Raw genomic sequence first — 19,492 nt, 5'->3', positions numbered from 1 at the left:
CAGGTACTTGTGACTTGGATTGGCCACTATGGAAAAAGGATACTGGGTAAGTCATACTGGTCTGATCCAGTATGACTATTCTTATGCAACCAAGCAAGGGTGAGAGTGCTAGAGATAAGGGAGGTTGAGAGTTCAGGGTCTGCTCCCTTCTCTCCTTCCCAATTCTTTCCAGCATCTGTTCCCCTCTCTCCTACCCACTTCCATGCAGTGTCTGATCCCCTCCTCCTCTACTACCGTGTTCCCTTCTCTTTCTCCTACCCACTTCCATGCAGCATCTTCTCCCCATTCTCTCCTCCTCACTTCCCTTCAGCACCCTTAGAGTGGTCCAGCATTCTCCTACCTCCCGATTGTCGTGGTCAGGGCATCACTTCCCCTCATCCAGGAATCTCCCTCCCTCCCTTCACCTTCGTTGGCGATTTTCAGTTTTCTCTCTCCGAGCGGCCCGAGCCTTTTCACAAATCATGCACGTGGCTGCCCCAAAACTTCTCCTCTGCCACAACTTCCTGTTTCTGCCTGGGCAGCTCGCGTCAGAAAAGTTTCAGGGCAACTGTGTGCACGACTTGTGAAAAGGCTTGGGTCACTTGGAGAGAGAAAACTGAAAATCACCGGGGAAGGGAGGGAGGGAGATGCCCGGACAAGGGGAGGAGATGCCAGTATTGCAGCGATTGGAAGGAAGGGAGCTCCTGGACCACATGATTGCGAGGGCTGTTGACTGGGAAGGGTGAGAAGTGAGGCAATGCGCAGAAGATACTTAACTGTGGGGACAAGGCCATTCACCGCTCCACAGGGCGGTGAATGGCCTTGTCCCTGTACCCATGGCAACCAGTTTTTTTCCTCCCCATTCTGGCAGGTTACCCGCAGCTAGCCCTGGATAACAGTCACCATGTCATTCTCTAATTTCAAACACTAGCTCTTACGTTTTTCAGGCTAAGACCTAAAGCTAAAACAAAGGGGTTAAGGTCTGCTATATTTTGAGAAAAGTATGACATCAGAACCTGTAGTCCCATTTCATATGACATCTAACACACTTACAGAATTCTCAAATAGTGCAAACTAACATCATTTTGTTCCACCCATGGCTTTTTGTTGAACTTCAAGTATTCTATATCTTCAATCACCTGTTAAAAAATGGACTACAATCAGTGAGGTAATAACAATAGATTCTACAAGCACTTTTTCCAAACTATATATTCCTGACATCAAAAGGGGACAGCAGACAACATTGTGCTGGTTTAAGAGAAAGACACAACATATCCTTGATTTTGGAGTTAAATGAATCTTTAACATATTATATCTTAATCTCTGGTACATCTACTCCACAAATACCAGTCTTAGATGATAAGTCAAGGTTGATGCACATACTATCATTAATCATGTTAAAAGTGGTGCTATCCAACTGGAAAGATCTATCAGCAGTGGATTACAACACATGGTGGAACACTGTCTGATGATGAAATACGAATGTATAGCTAATGAACTCAGAAACTCTAAAATCCTTCAAGAACCTTTGGTCGCCATTACTGGCCTCTTCAAATCATGGAGGCTATAATGGATCTCTCTAAGGAGCATATACTGTCTTTATAATTACCAATCTTGAAAACAAGTCTTATATTATATTGCTGAGAAGCATACCCACCTTTACAGCTCATACAATATCTTCTCTATATCAGATACTCTTGACCAACCTGATCCCATTTTGTTTTCAGGACATACACTGTTTGTTTTTGTTATGGATATTATGTTGGTTCATTAACCTTCCTTTTATCTTTGTGAAGAGCAATAATACTGTATATGGTCAATGTGTTTCTTATTTTTTGTAATTTCTTTAAAAAATAATCAATAAAAAATATTGAACTTAAAAAAAATTACCATGGGCAGACCACTCAATTCATTTTAAGGTACAATTTCAAAAGAAATCCGAAACTAAATTGCAACATCCAATTAATGTAAGGGACTTCAAAAAATTAACAGCTAAAAAGATAGAATCTCACTTCAACCCTATTTTTTATACTTTTATAGATCTCTCTATAGCCAAGCAAACTAATCAATAGGAATCTAATCTTCAGGCATTTATTGACAATATTGCACCCAAAATAGTCATTGCTAACATATCAAGTAGAATATCTGAGCCCTGGTATAATTCCAATCACTGTCTTCTAAAAAAACTACGGTCCTTAGAACATAAATGGCATCGACACAAAACAATGATTACACTTAATCATTATAAAGAGAAAGAAAAAATATAAAACTACAATTTAATCATTTAAAAATCTAATATAATAAAATGATAGGCCACGAAACGCACTAAAAAATCGTGTTCCCTGATCCCGTCACGGAAACACGAGTGCGCATGCGCGCCTACTACGTCACCACAGCCTGCTCTCCACCTCGCGCCGCTGCAGGCCCCACACTCGCAACTCACACATCCGCTGCAGCCTAGCAACTCTGACCACAACCTTCCCCCCTCAACCGCCTATGCCGGCTCAGGATCCTGCCGCAGTGGAGGGACGAAAAAGCCTATGACCCCTATCTTCAAGGTTTGTCTACAGCGCCTCTTATTTGCTCTCCGCTCACCTCTCTTCCGTTGACTCCGAGAGGGCCGCAGTGCGACAGTGTGGAAGGAGGGTGGGGGGAGCGAATGGTACGGTCGGATATGGATGGGAAGGGAAGCACTTTAGTCCATGGGTGGCGAAGGGAGCGACACTCCGCGGTTTGACCGGGCAGGTTGGTTGGCATGTACGGGAGGGGTGGGGGAGGACCGACCAGGGACTTCTGCTAATGGACTTGGACCCCGCCTGTCGGCAGCGGATCGACCACATGGCGAACAGCAGAGAGGTGAGGATGGATTGATAGGACATGCTGGACTGTTGGGGGGGATAGACAGAGGGGAGATTCTGCTTTGGTGGGGGTTGGGGAAAGGAAGGGAGGCCTACTGCTGCACAAGGGGAGCAGGAAGAGGTGCTAATGGACAGGTGGGAAAAAGGAAGGAAAGCCGACTGCTGCACAGAGGGATCAGGAAGAGGTGCTGATGGACAGGGGTGGGGGGGAAAGGAAGGAAGGGAGGCCTACTGCTGGACAGGGGGATCAGGAAGAGGTGCTGATGGACAGAGGGGGGAAAAAAAAGGAAGGGAGGCCTACTGCTGGACAGGGGGAGTAGGAGGAGCAGGAAGAGGTGTTGATGGATAGGGGGGAAAAAAGGAGGCCTATTACTGGACAGGGGGAGCAGGAAGAGGTGCTGATGGATGGGGGGAAAAGGAAGGAAAGCCTACTGCTGCACAGGGGGATCAGGAAGAGGTGCTGATGGAAAGGAGTGGGGGGGAAAGGAAGGAAGGGAGGCCTACTGCTGGACAGGTGGATCAGGAAGAGGTGCTGATGGACAGGGGGGGAAAAGGAAGGGAGGCCTACTGCTGGACAGGGGGAGTAGGAGGAGCAGGAAGAGGTGCTGATGGATAGGGTGGGGAAAGGAGGCCTACTGCTAGACAGGGGGAGCAGGAAGAGGTGCTGATGGATGGGGGGGAAGGAAGGGAGGCGTACTGCTGGACAGGGGGAGCAGGAAGAGGTGATGATGGACAGGGGGGAGGTAAACAAGAGAGAAGGTCTGCTGCTGGATAAGGGGAGGTAAAAGGAAGGGAGAATGGACAGGGGGAGTACGCAAGGGGTGGTGATGGACAGCCAAAACAAAGAAAGACAGAAATACAGAAAGTGGCTAAGGAGACAGAGAGAGAAAAAAATAAAGACAGACACACACATACATTTTAGCACCCGTTAATGTAACGGGCTAAAAAAGACAGAAATACAGAGAGAAAAAGAAATAAAGACAGACACACACACATATATTCTAGCACCCGTTAATGTAACGGGCTATAAGACTAGTATACAATATTTGACTGACCAGTTTTCTAAAGCTAGAAATTCATCTAGTCTTTATTCAATATTAAAAACCTTGACTGCCCAACAAAATCCTAATGCAAACTTTCATCTCCATCCAACAGCGGAATCTGTGGCAAAAACTTTCAAACATAAAATAAAGCAAAAATACTCTTCACTTCCAAATACTCCACTATCATCTTCTTAACAACTAGATACATCTGCTAGTGCTTCTTGCTCAAGTTCATTATCCAAATTGAGCTCTCCCTCAATATGAGAACTTAAAACTATTGATTTCATCAATGAAGTCTACATCTGCACCACATGATCCAATATCCACAAATTTATTGAAAAACCATTTCATATCTTTAACACAATTTGTTCATTGTATGATTTCTAATAGTTTTGATCAAGGGATAGAAACATAGAAAAAAGCAGTAGAAAAGGGCTATAACCCACCAAGTCTGCCCATTCCAAGTATCCCCTCCCCTGAATTTACTCCCTTAAAGATCCCACGTGAGTATCCCATTTTCTCTTAAAATCCGTCACGCTGCTGGCCTTTATCACCTGGAGTGGGAGTCTGTTCCAATGATCCACTACTCTTTCGGTGAAGAAGTACTTCCTGGAGTCGCCATGAAACTTCCCTCCCCTGATTTTCAGCAGATGCCCTCTGGTGGTCGAGGGTCCCATGAGCCAGAAGATATCATCTTCTGACTCGATGCATCCTGTGATGTACTTATATGTTTTAATCATATCACCCCGTTCTCTTCTTTCCTCAAGTGAATACAGCTGCAATTTGTTTAATCTTTCTTCATACGTGAGATCCTTGAGCCCCAAGACCATCCTGGTGGCCGTTCGCTGAACCGAGTCGATCCTCAGCACGTCCTTTCGGTAGTGTGGTCTCCAAAACTGAACACAGTACTCCAAGTGAGGCCTCACCATGGCTCTGTACAACGGCATCATAACTTCAGGTCTCCTGCTGACGAAACCTCTGCGGATACACCCCATCATTTGTCTTGCCCTGGAGGAAGCCTTCTTCACTTGATTGGCAACCTTCATGTCCTCACTAATGATCACCCCTAGGTCACGTTCCGTCTTTGTCCTAACCAAGGTCTCACCATTTAGTACATAAGTTCTAAGCGGGTTTCTCTTACCCAGTTGCATTATCTTGCATTTTTTAGCATTGAAGCCTAGCTGCCAAGTAGTTGACCATTGTTCCAGCAACAATAGGTCGTGTGTCATATTATCAGGTAATAAGCTTTTGCCTACTATGTTGCAAAGTTTGGCGTCATTGGCGAACAGTGATACCCTTCCTCTAAGTCCTTGCGTCATATCTCTTATGAATAAGTTAAATAGAATTGTGCCCAGGACCGAGCCCTGCGGCACTCCACTGATCACGTCCGATTCTTCGGATGGGGTACCGTTCACCAGCACCTTCTGAAGTCTACCGCTCAGCCAATCCCCAACCCATGTAGTTAGAGTGTCTCCTAATCCTATCGATTTCAGCTTGTTCAGTAATCTTCGATGAAGGACGCTATCAAATGCTTTACTGAAGTCCAAATATACCACATCCGGTGACTCTCCGGACCAGACCCTTGGAAATTAGCTATCATATTCCCAAAGAGAGATCAATTTTGGATAGCTCAAATTACTAACCAATCTCAAATATCAAATTCTAAGTAAAGATTATTGAAAAACATGTCTTCAATATCTTGACAGACTTCATTGAAAAAAACAAATATTCTACATCCCAATCAAACAGGATTTCTTTCAGATAATTTTATGGAGATTTCACTTTTGGCACTTACAACTACAATATTGAGATACAACAATCATCTTAAATCAGTTGTACTAATTTCTTTAGACCTGACAGCGGTCTTTGACACATCAGATCAAAGTATTTTGATTAATCGTCTTAATGGAATCAGAATTACTGGCCTTGTGTTACGATGGTTTGAATCATACCTCAATAATAGATCTTAGAGTATAAATTTAAATGATCAATGTTTTGAACCTTTTATTTTGCCTTGTGGAGTGCCACAAGGTTCAATTCTAGCACCAATTCTCTTTAATTTTTCCATGTTGCTGTTACTTACACTTGCTCAGTCCATTGGATTTAGTATATTTGTTTAACATAAGAACATAAGAATTGCCTCCGCTGGGGCAGACCATAGGTCCATCTTGCCCAGCGGTCCGCACCTGCGGCGGCCCATCAGGCCTTTTTGCCTGAAACAGTGTTCCCAGACTAATTTTATAACTTACCTCTACCTCTATTCTTTTATGCTGATGACATCCAGCTTCTTCATCCAATTGAAGATGTCAAGGATATTCACCAAATACAAGAAATCAATAGGAAACTTGACATAAATGATGATTAAAAAGCCAGAATGAAATTATCTTCTAACTCTCAATTATCATTTATCTTTGAACTTTCAAAAATCCAAGGCATTATTTTTCACTACAAAAAGTGATCAGTCATTGTTCTCCTTTGATACTCTCTAGTACGCCAATTCAATTAACTACCATTAAAATCTTGCGAGTAATTCTTGATTCAAAACTATAATTTCAATTGCAAATTTCAAGCGTAATACAAAGTTATTACAAACTATGCTTAATACGTTCTATATCACATCTTCTGCTTCTATCAGCCATTAATATTCTTGTTCATTCACTTGTTACCAATATGCTTGACTATTGTAATTCTCTATAATACGGTATCAAATAAAAGGATTCAAATCGCCTTTAACTGGTACAAAACACTGCAATAAAAATGATTAGCGGGAAAAAAATTTGATCATATCACCCCTTTATTAAAATCTGCACACTGGTTGCCTATCAGACATTGTCTAACATATAAGATCTTGCTCTTATGTTTTAAAGCCTGAGCTAATGGATCTCCGTCCTATTTGGAAAATTACTTAATTCCCTACATACAACCTCGTACCCTTCGTTCCTTCCAACAGAATTCATCCATCCTTCCATCACATATTCATCCATCCGAGATTGTATCTTTTTAGTTGTTGCTCCACAATTATGGAATGCACTTCCAAACCATATTCAAATAGAACTTACCATCAAAAGATTTAAAAATCACTTAAAAACATTCCTTTTCCAGAGGGAACTTGGAGATCATTTGTAGGCACCCCCATGGCCAGCTACAATCACCGGTGCTGAGAGGAGAGGTCTTTTCTGGCCTCTTAAACGAACCGCAAGCATTGGGACGTAAGCCCGCTGGCACAAGTCCAAAGGGGTGTGGCCAAAAGGGCAGGAAATGCCCCTTCGGAGCCAGGAGCAAGGGATTATCGGTGTTTAACAACAGGGGGAAAAGAAAAGCGAAAATTGTGCTATCATCTTCCTTTATTACATGACCTATGTACCATCATCTTCAACCCATGTTATCACCATTGCTGGATTATATCTTATCCTCTCAGTCTGCTTCCTTGTCCTCAGGTGAACCGTCACCGCCTCTTGAACCAGTTTTAAATGCTACAGGGAGGAATGATTCACTCTCTGATGATAGGAAATAATCTTCTCCCTCACAATTATTTGGTTTGGACCCAAATATAGAAGATTCTAAGCAGTGCAGAGAAACATCAAGTGCACAATGTTTGACTCCAGTTCAAATGTTAATGGAGTCAAATATATATTCTTTTCCTAGGGATAAAACAATTATCTTACATGACGTCTGGCTTGTGGTGAATAGAATTGAAACCTCATTACAGGGCAGTTTCTAAACTATGTCAATTCTAATCAGAGATAACTTTAAAAGTAACTGATCATGAGACCCAATTGGCTGCACTTGGAAGCAAAGTGGATAAATAAGATTCCTCAGTAACAACATTGTAAATATATCAAATATTAAAGATAGTATGTTATTGCATGATCAATTAGAGAAAAAGGAAAATTTAATGAGGATTAAAAAATCTTAGATTTTTTAATTTTCCTATCGCCCACTATCTAGCACCATTGGAGCTCCTGAGGATGTATATAAAATATATTCTTCAATATCCACAGATGGAATTGTTTACACCTGATAATATTTATTACATCCCCAGGAGCTCCAGGGTTATTGCTGATGAATGAGAAATAGATTAGTTAATATCTCCTGATAGTTTGAATATCTTTGTTTTTAGAATCATGTAAAGATATTATAGCTAAGTGAGCAACTTTGTTGATTACATTTAAGACAGAATTACGGTAGAAAAGCAAGCTATTTTTTTTAGTTCAATATTTTTATTGAATTATTTGTGAGCATACAGTAAATAACAAACGACAAGCAGGATGTTCAACATATAAATTAATATACATAAACAGGACTGGAAATGGAAAAGACCAAATTATAAATCCTTCAAGAGGATATTTGAGTTCCATTCAAGTAATTGTCAATGGGAAACCATATGCGACGACTGGATCCGGATGATAGGCAAACTTCCTTCAAAATGCTGTGCACCTGATGTGATACACCTGTGAATGATTTGAACCACTTTTAAGTGGAAGGATACGTGGGGTGTCCTAATTTATTCCTCAGTTAGAATATACATTTTTGTGGATATCTTTTGTTTCTTGAGTAAATCGAGGAAAATTTTTGTTGTTTACCTGCAATTACATCACTTTCTTTTCAGAGATAAATTTAAAAAAAAAGATTTGACATCGATATGTGAACATTTCTTAAGAAAGAACTGAATAATTCATGGGGTGTCCTAATTTTTTCACATGACTATATATTATGATTGTCCTTAATTTTATAACTAAATACAAAATGAGAAACATTTCAATTCTACTTTCTACTGTATTATTACTAATTCTACTTTATACTGTATTATTACATGTACACTGTTTGGGTAAGCATAAGAAGCTGGTAATGAGGACTTTTTTTAATGTTCTCACAAAGTACCTGGATATTTAACTATATCTTTACTGACTTGGGAACCTTAAGGTATCAGACTTGTTAAGAAATCCTTCATAAAACAGCTCTCCCAGTTGTCAGCCTGGAGGGTAATCTTCTGTGGATTTAACAGAGGACTGACGATTGCAAGCTCTGACAATCCCCAGTGAACTTCATTGTTTTAAACCAAAACCAGGGGGCAAGTTTTGGTTTCGGCCAAAAGTGCTTAGACAGTTTTGGTAGCAGTTTTGGTTTCAGCCAGCTTCTATACATACTCTTCATTTTCAGGTAGACAATCCATGGCCTGTATATAGTTTACCAGTCAAGATTCAAGATATCAATTTACAAATTTATCAAACAAATCAGTTTTCAGCAACTTCCTGAAGGACATGTATGAATGAGCCTGAGGACTGATGGTACATAACCATGAATTCATTTTATCTGCCTGGAGTCCTTTTTAGCCATAAAGGTCCCGCATGCATCATCTTCTGTAAGCATTTGGCTATCTGATGATGGTGCAGGGACAGTGGCAGTCTTTTTAAAGTCTTCTTTCAGGGTCATCAATCTAACATAGGTTTCTGCTTCAGTAGTCTCTCTTTGAGTAGACAGCCATAATCTCATGCTAACTGATAAATTTATTTATTTAACTCATTTTCCAAGTTTTATTAAAAATTTGATTAAACGCTTATATAATTTCTAAATGAGTTACATTTAAAATATTAAAATAGTAATTTACAAAGAAAACATATAAACAATACTAATACTGATACTGACAAGAAACAAAAGGGAAGAACTACAATTTTTAAAAGCAAAGAAACATTCAAGGTAAACACATTAAGGGCCCAGAACAGCTTACAGGTTAAACATACATATTATATAGTTGACAAGTTACAATTTGATACAATTATACTACAAGTTTACAATAGAAGGCTGCATCCTAACTTGATACAAACTATGGATCTAGTATAAACAATTTGATTCTCCAGGTTACAATTTGCATAGTTATCCTTGGCAGTGCATGTTTTTCCAATACAATGGTACCTTGGTTTACAACAGTGGTTCCCAAACCTGTCCTGGAGGACCCCCAGGCCAGTCGGGTTTTCAAGATAGCCCTAATGAATATGCATGACAGAGATTTGCATATTCCCCCTCCCCATTTGCAGTTTTGGCAATTGCAATTTCACATATTCGAGATTTTTTGGGGAGGGGGAAAAAGGAAAAAAAAATCCATAGTTTAGCCTTCCCCCCAGCATCCTGGGCTCACTGGTTGTCTGGCAGGCTCGAGAGACTACGGGAACTCATGGCAGCCATTTCCTATTGGCGATCTGCACAGGGAAGTAGCGTAGGAAGATTGCTCCTGCCCCAAAAGCCTGCTAGACCACCAGGTAAGGTCGAGATGCCGGGGGAGGGGGGAAGGTGGGAGGGAGGCGGGGGTGGGTCAGAGTAGGACCAGAAGATATTCACAGTATTTCACCATTCGCGGTCCGGCTCTGCCCCTATCCCCTGCGAATCTGGAGGGAGAAGTGTAATTCGTTCCAGAAGCATGTTTGTAATCCAAAGTACTCATATATCAAAGCAAAGTGCCCCATAGAAAATGGTGGCAGAGGACAGGGAGATCAAGATGGCGTCGGGAGCAGACGCCTGAGCTGACAGCACTGAATATCAGCTGAGTTCAGCACGTGGTGCGACTCTCTCCCATTTAATATGGGGAAGAGGAAAGGGAATACTCGCTCTAACCCTCCGGCGGCTGGAACCTCCCAGCGAATGACACAGCTGACTATACTCTGCGTGTTAGCCTGTTCGGGCGAAGATCACAGACCTACCTTGGAGGTTCATTCAGGTTCAACTGCGAACCTCAGCACGTCACCGAGCCAGGCATTACTAAGCCCAGAGCAGAGATTGGTTCCTCCCCCAACCCGGAAGCGTTGCAGTGCAAGGAGTAGCTGGTGTCTGGTTATCCCAAGAGAAAAGTGAGGATTCCAGCATGAGAGGGACGCCTTCACCGGACTCATTGGAGGAAGGAGCAGATCATTTTCATCTGCATTCTCCTAGCACAGCTAAAGAAGATCTAGGAACCGCTTTAGGTGAGAATGCCATCAATTTTGGGGAGTTGAAAAAGCCAGAGAAGGTTGATTTAGAAGCGCTCTGGCAAGCCATATCGGTTATGGACTCCAATCTAAAATTGACTCTTTCGGCTATTAAAACTGATTATGGGACTGTCCATTCCAAGGTGGAGCAACAGAGGGTATTGCTATCTACTTTAAAGGAAAAAGTGGAGACGCAAGAAGTTAAGATTAATGAAATGAAAGCGGTTGAAGTAGAAATGGTTAAAGAAAGTTCATATATCTCATGAAAAATTTTGAAAATCAATTGAGAAAGAATAATTTAAGACTTTTAAACTTTCCTAAATGTCCTATCATCTCACCAGCAGAGATAGTTAGGAAATATTTTCAAGAGACTTTGGCCATACTGTTGGAAAATTTGCCTCCTACTGTGAGAGCTTATTTCTTCAATATTAGGAATCCTCAACAGGAATCTACTCCAGCTGAACTGCCTGTAGATAGACAGGCGGATATGAATTTATCTTCATTTTTGTAAACTTCTTTAGAAGTAGTTACCGATAGAACTACCATGCTTGTGACTCTTGCTTTGGAAAGTGACAGGGAATTTGTTCTTTGTCTATATTTCCGTCATATGAATGACTAGTTTTTAGGCTCAAATGTTAGAATTTTTCCAGATTTGTCTCAAAAAACCCAGAGACGTAGGAAAGAACTCTTGGCCTTGAGCTCTTGCTCTGAGGACATTTCTTGTTAAGTATCCTGCAAAATGTTTTGTTACCTATCAGAATTAAAATTTTTTATTCTTTGAGTCTAAGCAACTTACAGAATTTATAGAGTCGAGAGAAAGGTTGGTAACTGTACCTGATGTTATATGATTTGCCAGCGGCTGTAGGAATGTGTATCTTTTGTCGTCTCTTTTGTAATAGGTTAATAATTTCCTCAGTGTTTAATTTCTATTCTTGATCTCTTATATTGTGGACTAAATAAGAGTTATATTTTCTTTTTTCTATATTTAGTATTTATAACTTTATATTTCTTGATCTATAACAAGTTATGTATATGCTTGTAAAATTGAAAACGCAATAAAAATTAAAGAGAATAGTGGCAACACCGACGATTCGTTCCAAAACCTGGGATCTGTACCTGTTGGGTGCCGGGTGCTGCAGCGCCGTCTCCTCCGTCCGTCATCCGATGAAGAACCCCACAGTGCCGCTTCGGGGGGATGCTTCTAATGTCCGCCAGCCGCTGGAGAACCCCGCAGTGCTGCTTCAGAGGAATGCATCTTTCGTCCGCCGGCCAGCCTTCCACATCAGGTGCCTTCCGCATGTTGGAGAGCCTCTATCTGAGCCTACGCAGCTGAGTGCCGTCCAACCTCCACGTTGCGTATGATACGCACAACGTCGATGATTGACGTTGTGCATGTCATACGCAACGTGCAGATGGGATGGCATTCAGCTGCATAGGCTCAGATAGAGGCTCTCCAACTTGCAGAAGGCATCCGATGTGGAAGGCTGGACGGAAGACGAATCCCCTGAAGCGGCGCTTCCTGGGCTGTAAGTGCTCATTTATCGGGGCAGTGCTCAGTTTGTGAGTCAAAAGTTTGCTGAGTGTTTTGCTCGTCTTGCAAAACACTCGCAAACCGTGTTACTCGCAAACCGAGGGTCCACTGTACAAGTTTTTAACCTAATGTGACACATATTGAGATCTAGTACCAATATATATTTCTCTGCAATCCATTTGTCATGGGTGGGTAATGGCTGTTACTTCTTTTCTGTGTACTGGAGCCTGCTAAAAATGTGATAATCTAAGGGACATATACGTGGTGTAACTATCATTGTCTTTAAGCCAGGTTTTAGTAGTCAGGAATATGTCCCAGAAAAAAGTTGTTCCATGCCAGCAATTAACATTTTCACCATATCATCTATAGCAGTGTTTCTCAACTTCTTTAAGCCAAGTACCCCCTAAGTCTAACAAATATCAATTGAGTACCCCCAACCACTGACCATCCAAGCTTTGTCCCAGACTCGCCCATAATAATGGTACTAATTATAATGCAATTTCTTCCATTCATTTTTCATATATACACACTATAATCTTATTAATTCATAATGGTAACCACAAAATTAAACTACACAGAGAAAATTTTAATTATCATTTATATTCTGGTTTTCTCAGAGAGCTCAAGGCAGATGACTTTAAAATATGCAAGGTCACCTCAGTAACTACTACAGAAAAATACACTAATATAGTGCAAAATATAGACAGCAAATATAAATTCTAAAAACTGATAATTTCAATCACTAAATTGAAAATAAAATCATTCTCCCTGTCTTTGTTGCCTGGTGATTTTATTTTTCTACTCATCTTTTCCCACTCTCTGGTTGCACTTCCTTCTTAACTGTTTCCAAGGCCTTCTTATCCATCGGCTGGTTTCTCTCCTTCTTTACTTTTTTTTACTATTTCCATCTTTGGCATTAACTTTATTCAATTTTTTTTCATTTATCTACTTCTCAAAATTTACTTTTCCATGGCTTACCTTCCCATCTCTCTCCTCTGGGTCTCTCTCTCCTTCCCTTCCTGTGGTCTGACACCTACCTCTTTCCCTCTTCACTTCCATTCCCTGGTCTGACATCTCTCTTTCCCAACCCCTTCCCGAGGTCTGACATCTCTCTTCCCCTCCTTCCATCATCCTTCTCTGGATCTGACATCTCTCCTCCCCCTCCCTCCAGTGTAACATTTCTCCCTCCCTTTCTGGTCCCCTCCTAGTCCAACATTTTTCCCTCTTTCCACTCCACCAGTCCAACGTCTTTCTCTCTGCCTCCTGCATGCTTCCTCATTCCCTCCCCAACCAACATCTATTTCTCCCCCCATTTCACTCTCTGCCCTCTCCTTCACCTAAGTGTGACATTTCTTCTTTCCTTTCTGCCCTCCCCATCCAACCTCTTGCCCTCTCTCCACGAGTCCAACACTTTGTCTCCTGCACGCTTTTCCTCACCCCATCCCTCAAGTGTGACATTCCTCCTTCTCACCTCCCCCAATCTCTCCCCAACTGCACTCACAACATGCTCTCTCTCCCCATGCGCCATCTTTCCCTCCCCACAACCCCATGTCCCTTTCTATCACCATTTTCATTCCCTCTGCAACATTTTCCTTCCTTCCCCCAACCTCAGATTCACTCATAACTAACAAGCTCTCTCTCCATACACCATCTCTCCCTCCCCTTCATCCATGTTCATTTCTCCTCTCACCACTCTCATCCCTCCTGCAACATTTTTCCTTCCTTCCTATCTTCTCCAGCCCCACTCACAACATGCTCCCTCTTACTTCAACGGTTAGCAGTAGTGATTCCTACACATTGCCTGCAGCTAACTACTACTACTACTATTGAAAACTGTTAGCCTCTAATCTCTAACTATGAATGCTCCACTCAATTTATGGAATTTTTCTAATTCATTGTAAATCACAAGGAACTTCACGGTCCTGCAGTATATAAACTGTTGGTATTATTATCACTGTTGTTACTATCAGATGTTCTCAGCTATACTCTGTAAGTCGCTGTTTGTACAGTTTCTCTTCGTTGTAAACCGCCTAGAAGTCGCAAGATTGTTGGCGGTATATAAGAATAAAGTTATTATTATTTATCATTTCTCTAGTGCTGAAAAATGTATGCTAACCCAGAATCCTCTCCTCTGTCACATCCAGGCAGAAACAGGAAGTTCTGAGAGAGGGCAGGACCTGGCAAAGGAGAAGCTTCCGGGTTAGCAGCAGGCAGCGTGTAGTAATTGCTGCCGCTAACCCGTTTAAGCAACAGAGAGCATCAAGGATCACAAGACCAAGGGCTAGATTCACTAAGCAAACCAATCGGTTTGAGATCCCTTTGCAACCTGATTTTCCTCCGACCCGATTCACTAACCTCTGTGCCGATCCGTGCATGCAAATGAGGGGAAACGGCATGCAAAGTAGGCAGGGACGCGATTCACTAAACAAAAATCTTGAACACCAACTGGGCTGGCCAATTAACAAGAAGCGACTGCTGGGGACCAGTCGCTCACGTCCTTTCCAACTTTCCTGCCAGCCCTGCAGCCCTGAAATAAACCTGTTCTCTGCCTCCCCTACTCTCTGCTTCCCCAGCTCTCCGCCGCGGCCTGTTCTCTGCCTCCCCTGCCTCTCTCTCTGGATCTCCGGCTCTCTGCCACCCTTTCCTACAGTTCAAGCCCGTTAACCTGCTTTAAACCCGCGGGCTCGCACTGCAGGAAGGATGGCAGAGAGCAGGTGAGTCGGTGCCAGTAAAAAAGTTAAAAAAAAAAAAAAGACAGCAAACACATTCGCAGACCATCTACAGCAGACATGTCAAACTCTGGCCCGCGGGCCAAATCTAGCCCACGGGGTAATAAAATTTGGCCTGCCAGACAATTAAACATTTTTCCTTAAGCTGGCCCGCTGGCACATTTTTTTACTGTACAAGCCGCTTCCCAGTATCATTAAAGCAGCCTGTGTGAATGCGCTAGTCCTGCCAGATGAAGACCTCCCAGCAGAAGGCACACACACTGTGCAGCTTGCAGCAGTGTGTCTCCCCAAGCTTCTGCTGCTCCATCCTTCGTGTATGCTATGGAACTTGTGCAGACTGGCAGGAAAAGGAATTCGGGCCCTGATGAAGCTGAAGCACGTTCCCTCTGCCGCGGTCCCGCCCCTTCTCTGACGTACGGAACCGTGACAGAGGGAATGTGCTTCAGTGGCGTCAGGTCCCAAATTCAATGCGGCTCCTTTTCCTGCCAATCTCTGCAAAAGTTGCAAAATCATAGCATACGCGAAGGATGGAGCAGCAGAAGCTTGGGGAGACACACTGCCACCAGCTGCACAGTGTGTGTGCCTTCTGCTGGGAGGTCTTCATCTGGCAGGACTAGCGCATTCCCACTAATGGGGTATTCATTTTGGGTGTACATGAGGTCACTGCTCCGCTCCCCCCCCCCACCCCAGCTGCGTGACTTGGGGCAACTCCAGCCTTGATTAGTCCATTAGACCAGCAGCAGAAGAGATGAGAGGCGTTCATCTGCAGATAGAGAGCAGATAAAATACATCAAGATGGGGAGGGAAGAAGAAAGAAGGAAACCCTGACAAGCGAATTATCAGAAGACAACCAGAGCCTTGGACCACAACACAATTTGAATAATTACCAGACAACAAAAGGTAGAAAAAATTTTATTTTCTGTTTCGTGATTACAATACGTCAGATTTGAAATGTGTATCCTGCCAGAGCTGGTGTTAGACAGCAGGCATGAACTAGGACCTAAAGGAGAGAGGAAAAGTCTTTTTTATTTATTTTTTTTACATCATTGAGCCGGTGTGGGGTTGGAGAGATTGTAACACTATACTTCTAAGACTAAATCAGTTAGCGGACCTTAACAAAAGGACCCTTAAGTATCTTAATTAAAACTTCAGTCCGCAACTTAGCTTATGTTTTCAATTTCAGCCCCTTATGTGATTGAGTTTGACACCCCTGATCTACAGGCAAAGTAGATGGTCTGCACATGCGTCGGGATCGCTACCTAGCGATCCGTGTCGGCAGATGGAGGCGTGCCTCCGATCGCCCCATTTGAATATTCTTTCTTCCTGAATCGATCAGCCCTATCATGATCGGGCAGGTTAGTGAATCGGGCCCCAAGACTGCAAAATTAATTGTAGGGGTGGTGGTGAAGACAATGTCTCCGCCAGGGCATTCAGGAGGAAGGAGGGTTGAAGACCCACATGTATCGCATGTTGAGAACCTCTGATCTATAAGGAGTTTTTCTTCAGTGTTCACAAGGTCTTCATCATTGCTACAATCCTCAAACTTTTCTTTAACATTTCAGCAATCTTGTAAATCACTGAATGAATGCACAACAGGTGAATCTTTATCAATATTCAGTACTTCATTAACCTTAATTAACAATTTTAGATGATAGACTTCTGACATAAAAACCAACAGAAACTGCAGGCAATGTACAAGATGCAGTAATATAAAAACCTTTTTACCAACCAAGGGACCCGACACGGTCCGTGTTTCGGACAGTACACCTTCGTCAGGGGTCCATGGTAAATAAGGTATAAGATATACCACAAAGAATAAGGGTAACAACAAATGCCTGCGTGTTCAATTCGCTAAGGGTCACTGCCAGAAGTGAAGCGCCTTATTTACCATGGACCCCTGACGAAGGTGTAATGTCCGAAACACGGACCATGTCGGGTTCCTTGGTTGGTAAAAAGGTTTTTATATTACTGCATTTTAATTTGGTACAATAAATCCTGCCTGCATCTTGTACATTGCCTGCAGTTTCTGTTGGTTTTTCCGTTTTGGTGATTTTTTACTGCAGCTTCAGTTGGATTTTTCTGTTGTTAGACTTCTGACATATGCATGACTGGGATATAGTTATACCAGAATATAATCTGTTCAGGAAAGAAAGGGTAGGAAGAAATTGGAGGAGGGGGGGGGGGAGTGATTTCCGATCCCAGGATGAAATACGCCTCAAAACGCTCCCTGGTCATGGCCTTCAAATTCAAGCCGCCAAATGACATTCCTATTCCCACTTTATTTCAAACCACTGGAATCAACTATCCCCAAAGAACAGATCCCATGAAGAATTCCTGAACTTTAGGAAAGCAATAAAAACATACCTCTTCACCTAACTCCTCTGCCTATGGCCGGTGGATTACAAAGAAATGTACCATATTTTTTGCTCTATAAGACGCACCTGACCATAAGACGCACCCGCCTGTAGAGGAGAAAAAACTAAGAGTAAAAAATTCTGATTGTACCCTGTCCCCCCTCTGGTGGTCTCGTGGTAGGCCGAGACAGGGTACAGGGCATGTCTAATGGTGGGCACGTCTAATGGTAGGCACGTGTAGTGGCAGCCAGCCCCATGCCAGCTAGCTAGCCAGCCAGCCAACCCTAAGCCAGAAGCTGATGCTAAATTAGTACTTGCAGTATCCAATGCTGTCTGAAATGAGGACTGCAAGGCAGTACCAGTGCCCATAGGAGGCCTCTCCTGTGACTGCTGACAACTGGAAGCAGACGCGGGCTGCTTGTGATAGCCTCGCGCTGCTTTCACCAGAGCCAGCGGGGGAGGCCAAGAAGCTGATTTGGCTTTCTTCTCCTGGGCCCTGAAGGGGAAGTGCCATGGATGTCTTCACGGCTGGCGTGCTCTATGCCGCTGAAACTCAGTGCGTTGACATCAGGGCCGTCCGCTCAGAGTCATACAGTCTTCCAATTTGCTAACCCGCTGCTGGAAATGCTCTAGGCCGTGGTCCACTCCATCTAACTTCCTTTAAAATTTCTCCAATTTTGCGTCGATCGGGCCGCAATTCTAGGGCCACTGTAACCTCAGCGGTGATCTCTGCCACCCACATGGATGCGATAGAGGGGCCCGCTGGGCTTAGGACAGCCACCATCTTATCTTACACAGCTCAGCTCCACTCACTGTCCTTTCACACTGCCTTTGCAGCCTTAAGTCATTATAAAGGCTCAGTGGTATAATGCTGCAATGCGTGAGTCTCCATGCTGCTAGATGAGCTCTTTAGCCATCAAAATTGGGTTTAGTCAGGCAGGTGGCAGGAACGGCAATTTTCTGCATCCTCTCCTGATCATAGCATCATGCGACACCCCCCCCCCCCCCCGCCAGCTCCAATTATAGAAAAACAAAACCCCACATTGAGCAACTTCGCTATCCTAATAACTGCCGAATTTGAAAACTGCCGGCGTGCCTGTGTCGTGCACCGCTGTGTCGCGAGAGCCTGATCAGACTGTCAGAAGAAATGAATCATGGGGCTAAACAAAACCTAGTTGTTGAAGTACCTAAATTACCAAGAGGTGGCAACCTTTCCCGCGTTCTATGGACTAAGGAACAACGACTGATTCTCAAATTACACACTCTACATCCTGAGGGTTTAAACAGTGAAATAGAGTGGCAATCATTCCTGTAGGTTTTGTTTAGCCCCATGATTCGCTTCTTCTGACAGTTTGATCAGGCTCAGTTGATGTGTACGTCGTCCCGCATAGGCGGGATGACGTCAGTACACTCCATTTTAAATCTAAGTCGGCATTCTTCAGCCGTTACACGAAAGAAGCAGCAGATAAGTTTTTCATCTAACCACGCATATATGGCAAGTACCCACCATCTGTGTTGCTTTTATAGTGATTTAGCACAGCAAATTTTCTTTAGACTGTTGTACAACTATAAATGTGTGATACTCATGTCTCTTTATTAACAGAATACAAAACTACTGCTCCAATTGCAGTATCACCAGTTCTTTGGCATTCGAATTGTTTAGATCTTATCCTGGATTCCTTGAAAAAGAATTTCAAAACATGGTTCAAAAGCTAAGTGGGGAATTTTTCCTTTTTCTTTGCCATTGAAAATATTTCTTACCTTTTGAATAGCACTTTTATCAACACGTTTTTCACAATTCCATATACAGAGATTGGGTGTTGGGTTCAACTAAAGGAGCTCCGGCTCTTGGTCGAATTACACAATTCTGAGTGCATGTAAAATCAGATTCAATTATATATCTTATATGCCTGTAACATAATTTATTTAAAAACTCTTTTTTAGGAGTCTTATTCAGCAACATCATATTAAATCAATTTGACTTCCTAGTTCTTTATTATCCAATAAACAAGCTTCCCCTACTTTATCTACTGTGACAA

The 19,492-nt window shown here is 42.7% G+C and overlaps 1 protein-coding gene across 1 annotated transcript in view; it reads right to left on the bottom strand.

Moving 5' to 3' along the window:
- NDUFA10 (NADH:ubiquinone oxidoreductase subunit A10) overlaps nt 1-19,492 on the bottom strand; it is a 367,340-nt gene that overhangs the window by 56,613 nt on the left and 291,235 nt on the right. The window contains exon 8 of the mRNA XM_033944949.1: nt 1,033-1,118. Coding sequence (XP_033800840.1) covers nt 1,033-1,118 — 86 coding nt within the window. The remainder of the gene's footprint in view (nt 1-1,032; nt 1,119-19,492) is intronic.

Source organism: Geotrypetes seraphini, chromosome 5 (genome assembly GCF_902459505.1).
Source record: "Geotrypetes seraphini chromosome 5, aGeoSer1.1, whole genome shotgun sequence".
Taxonomy (NCBI): Eukaryota; Metazoa; Chordata; class Amphibia; order Gymnophiona; family Dermophiidae; genus Geotrypetes; species Geotrypetes seraphini.
The sequence above is the reverse complement of the archived record's forward strand: the minus strand, read 5'-3'. Positions and strand labels throughout refer to the sequence as shown.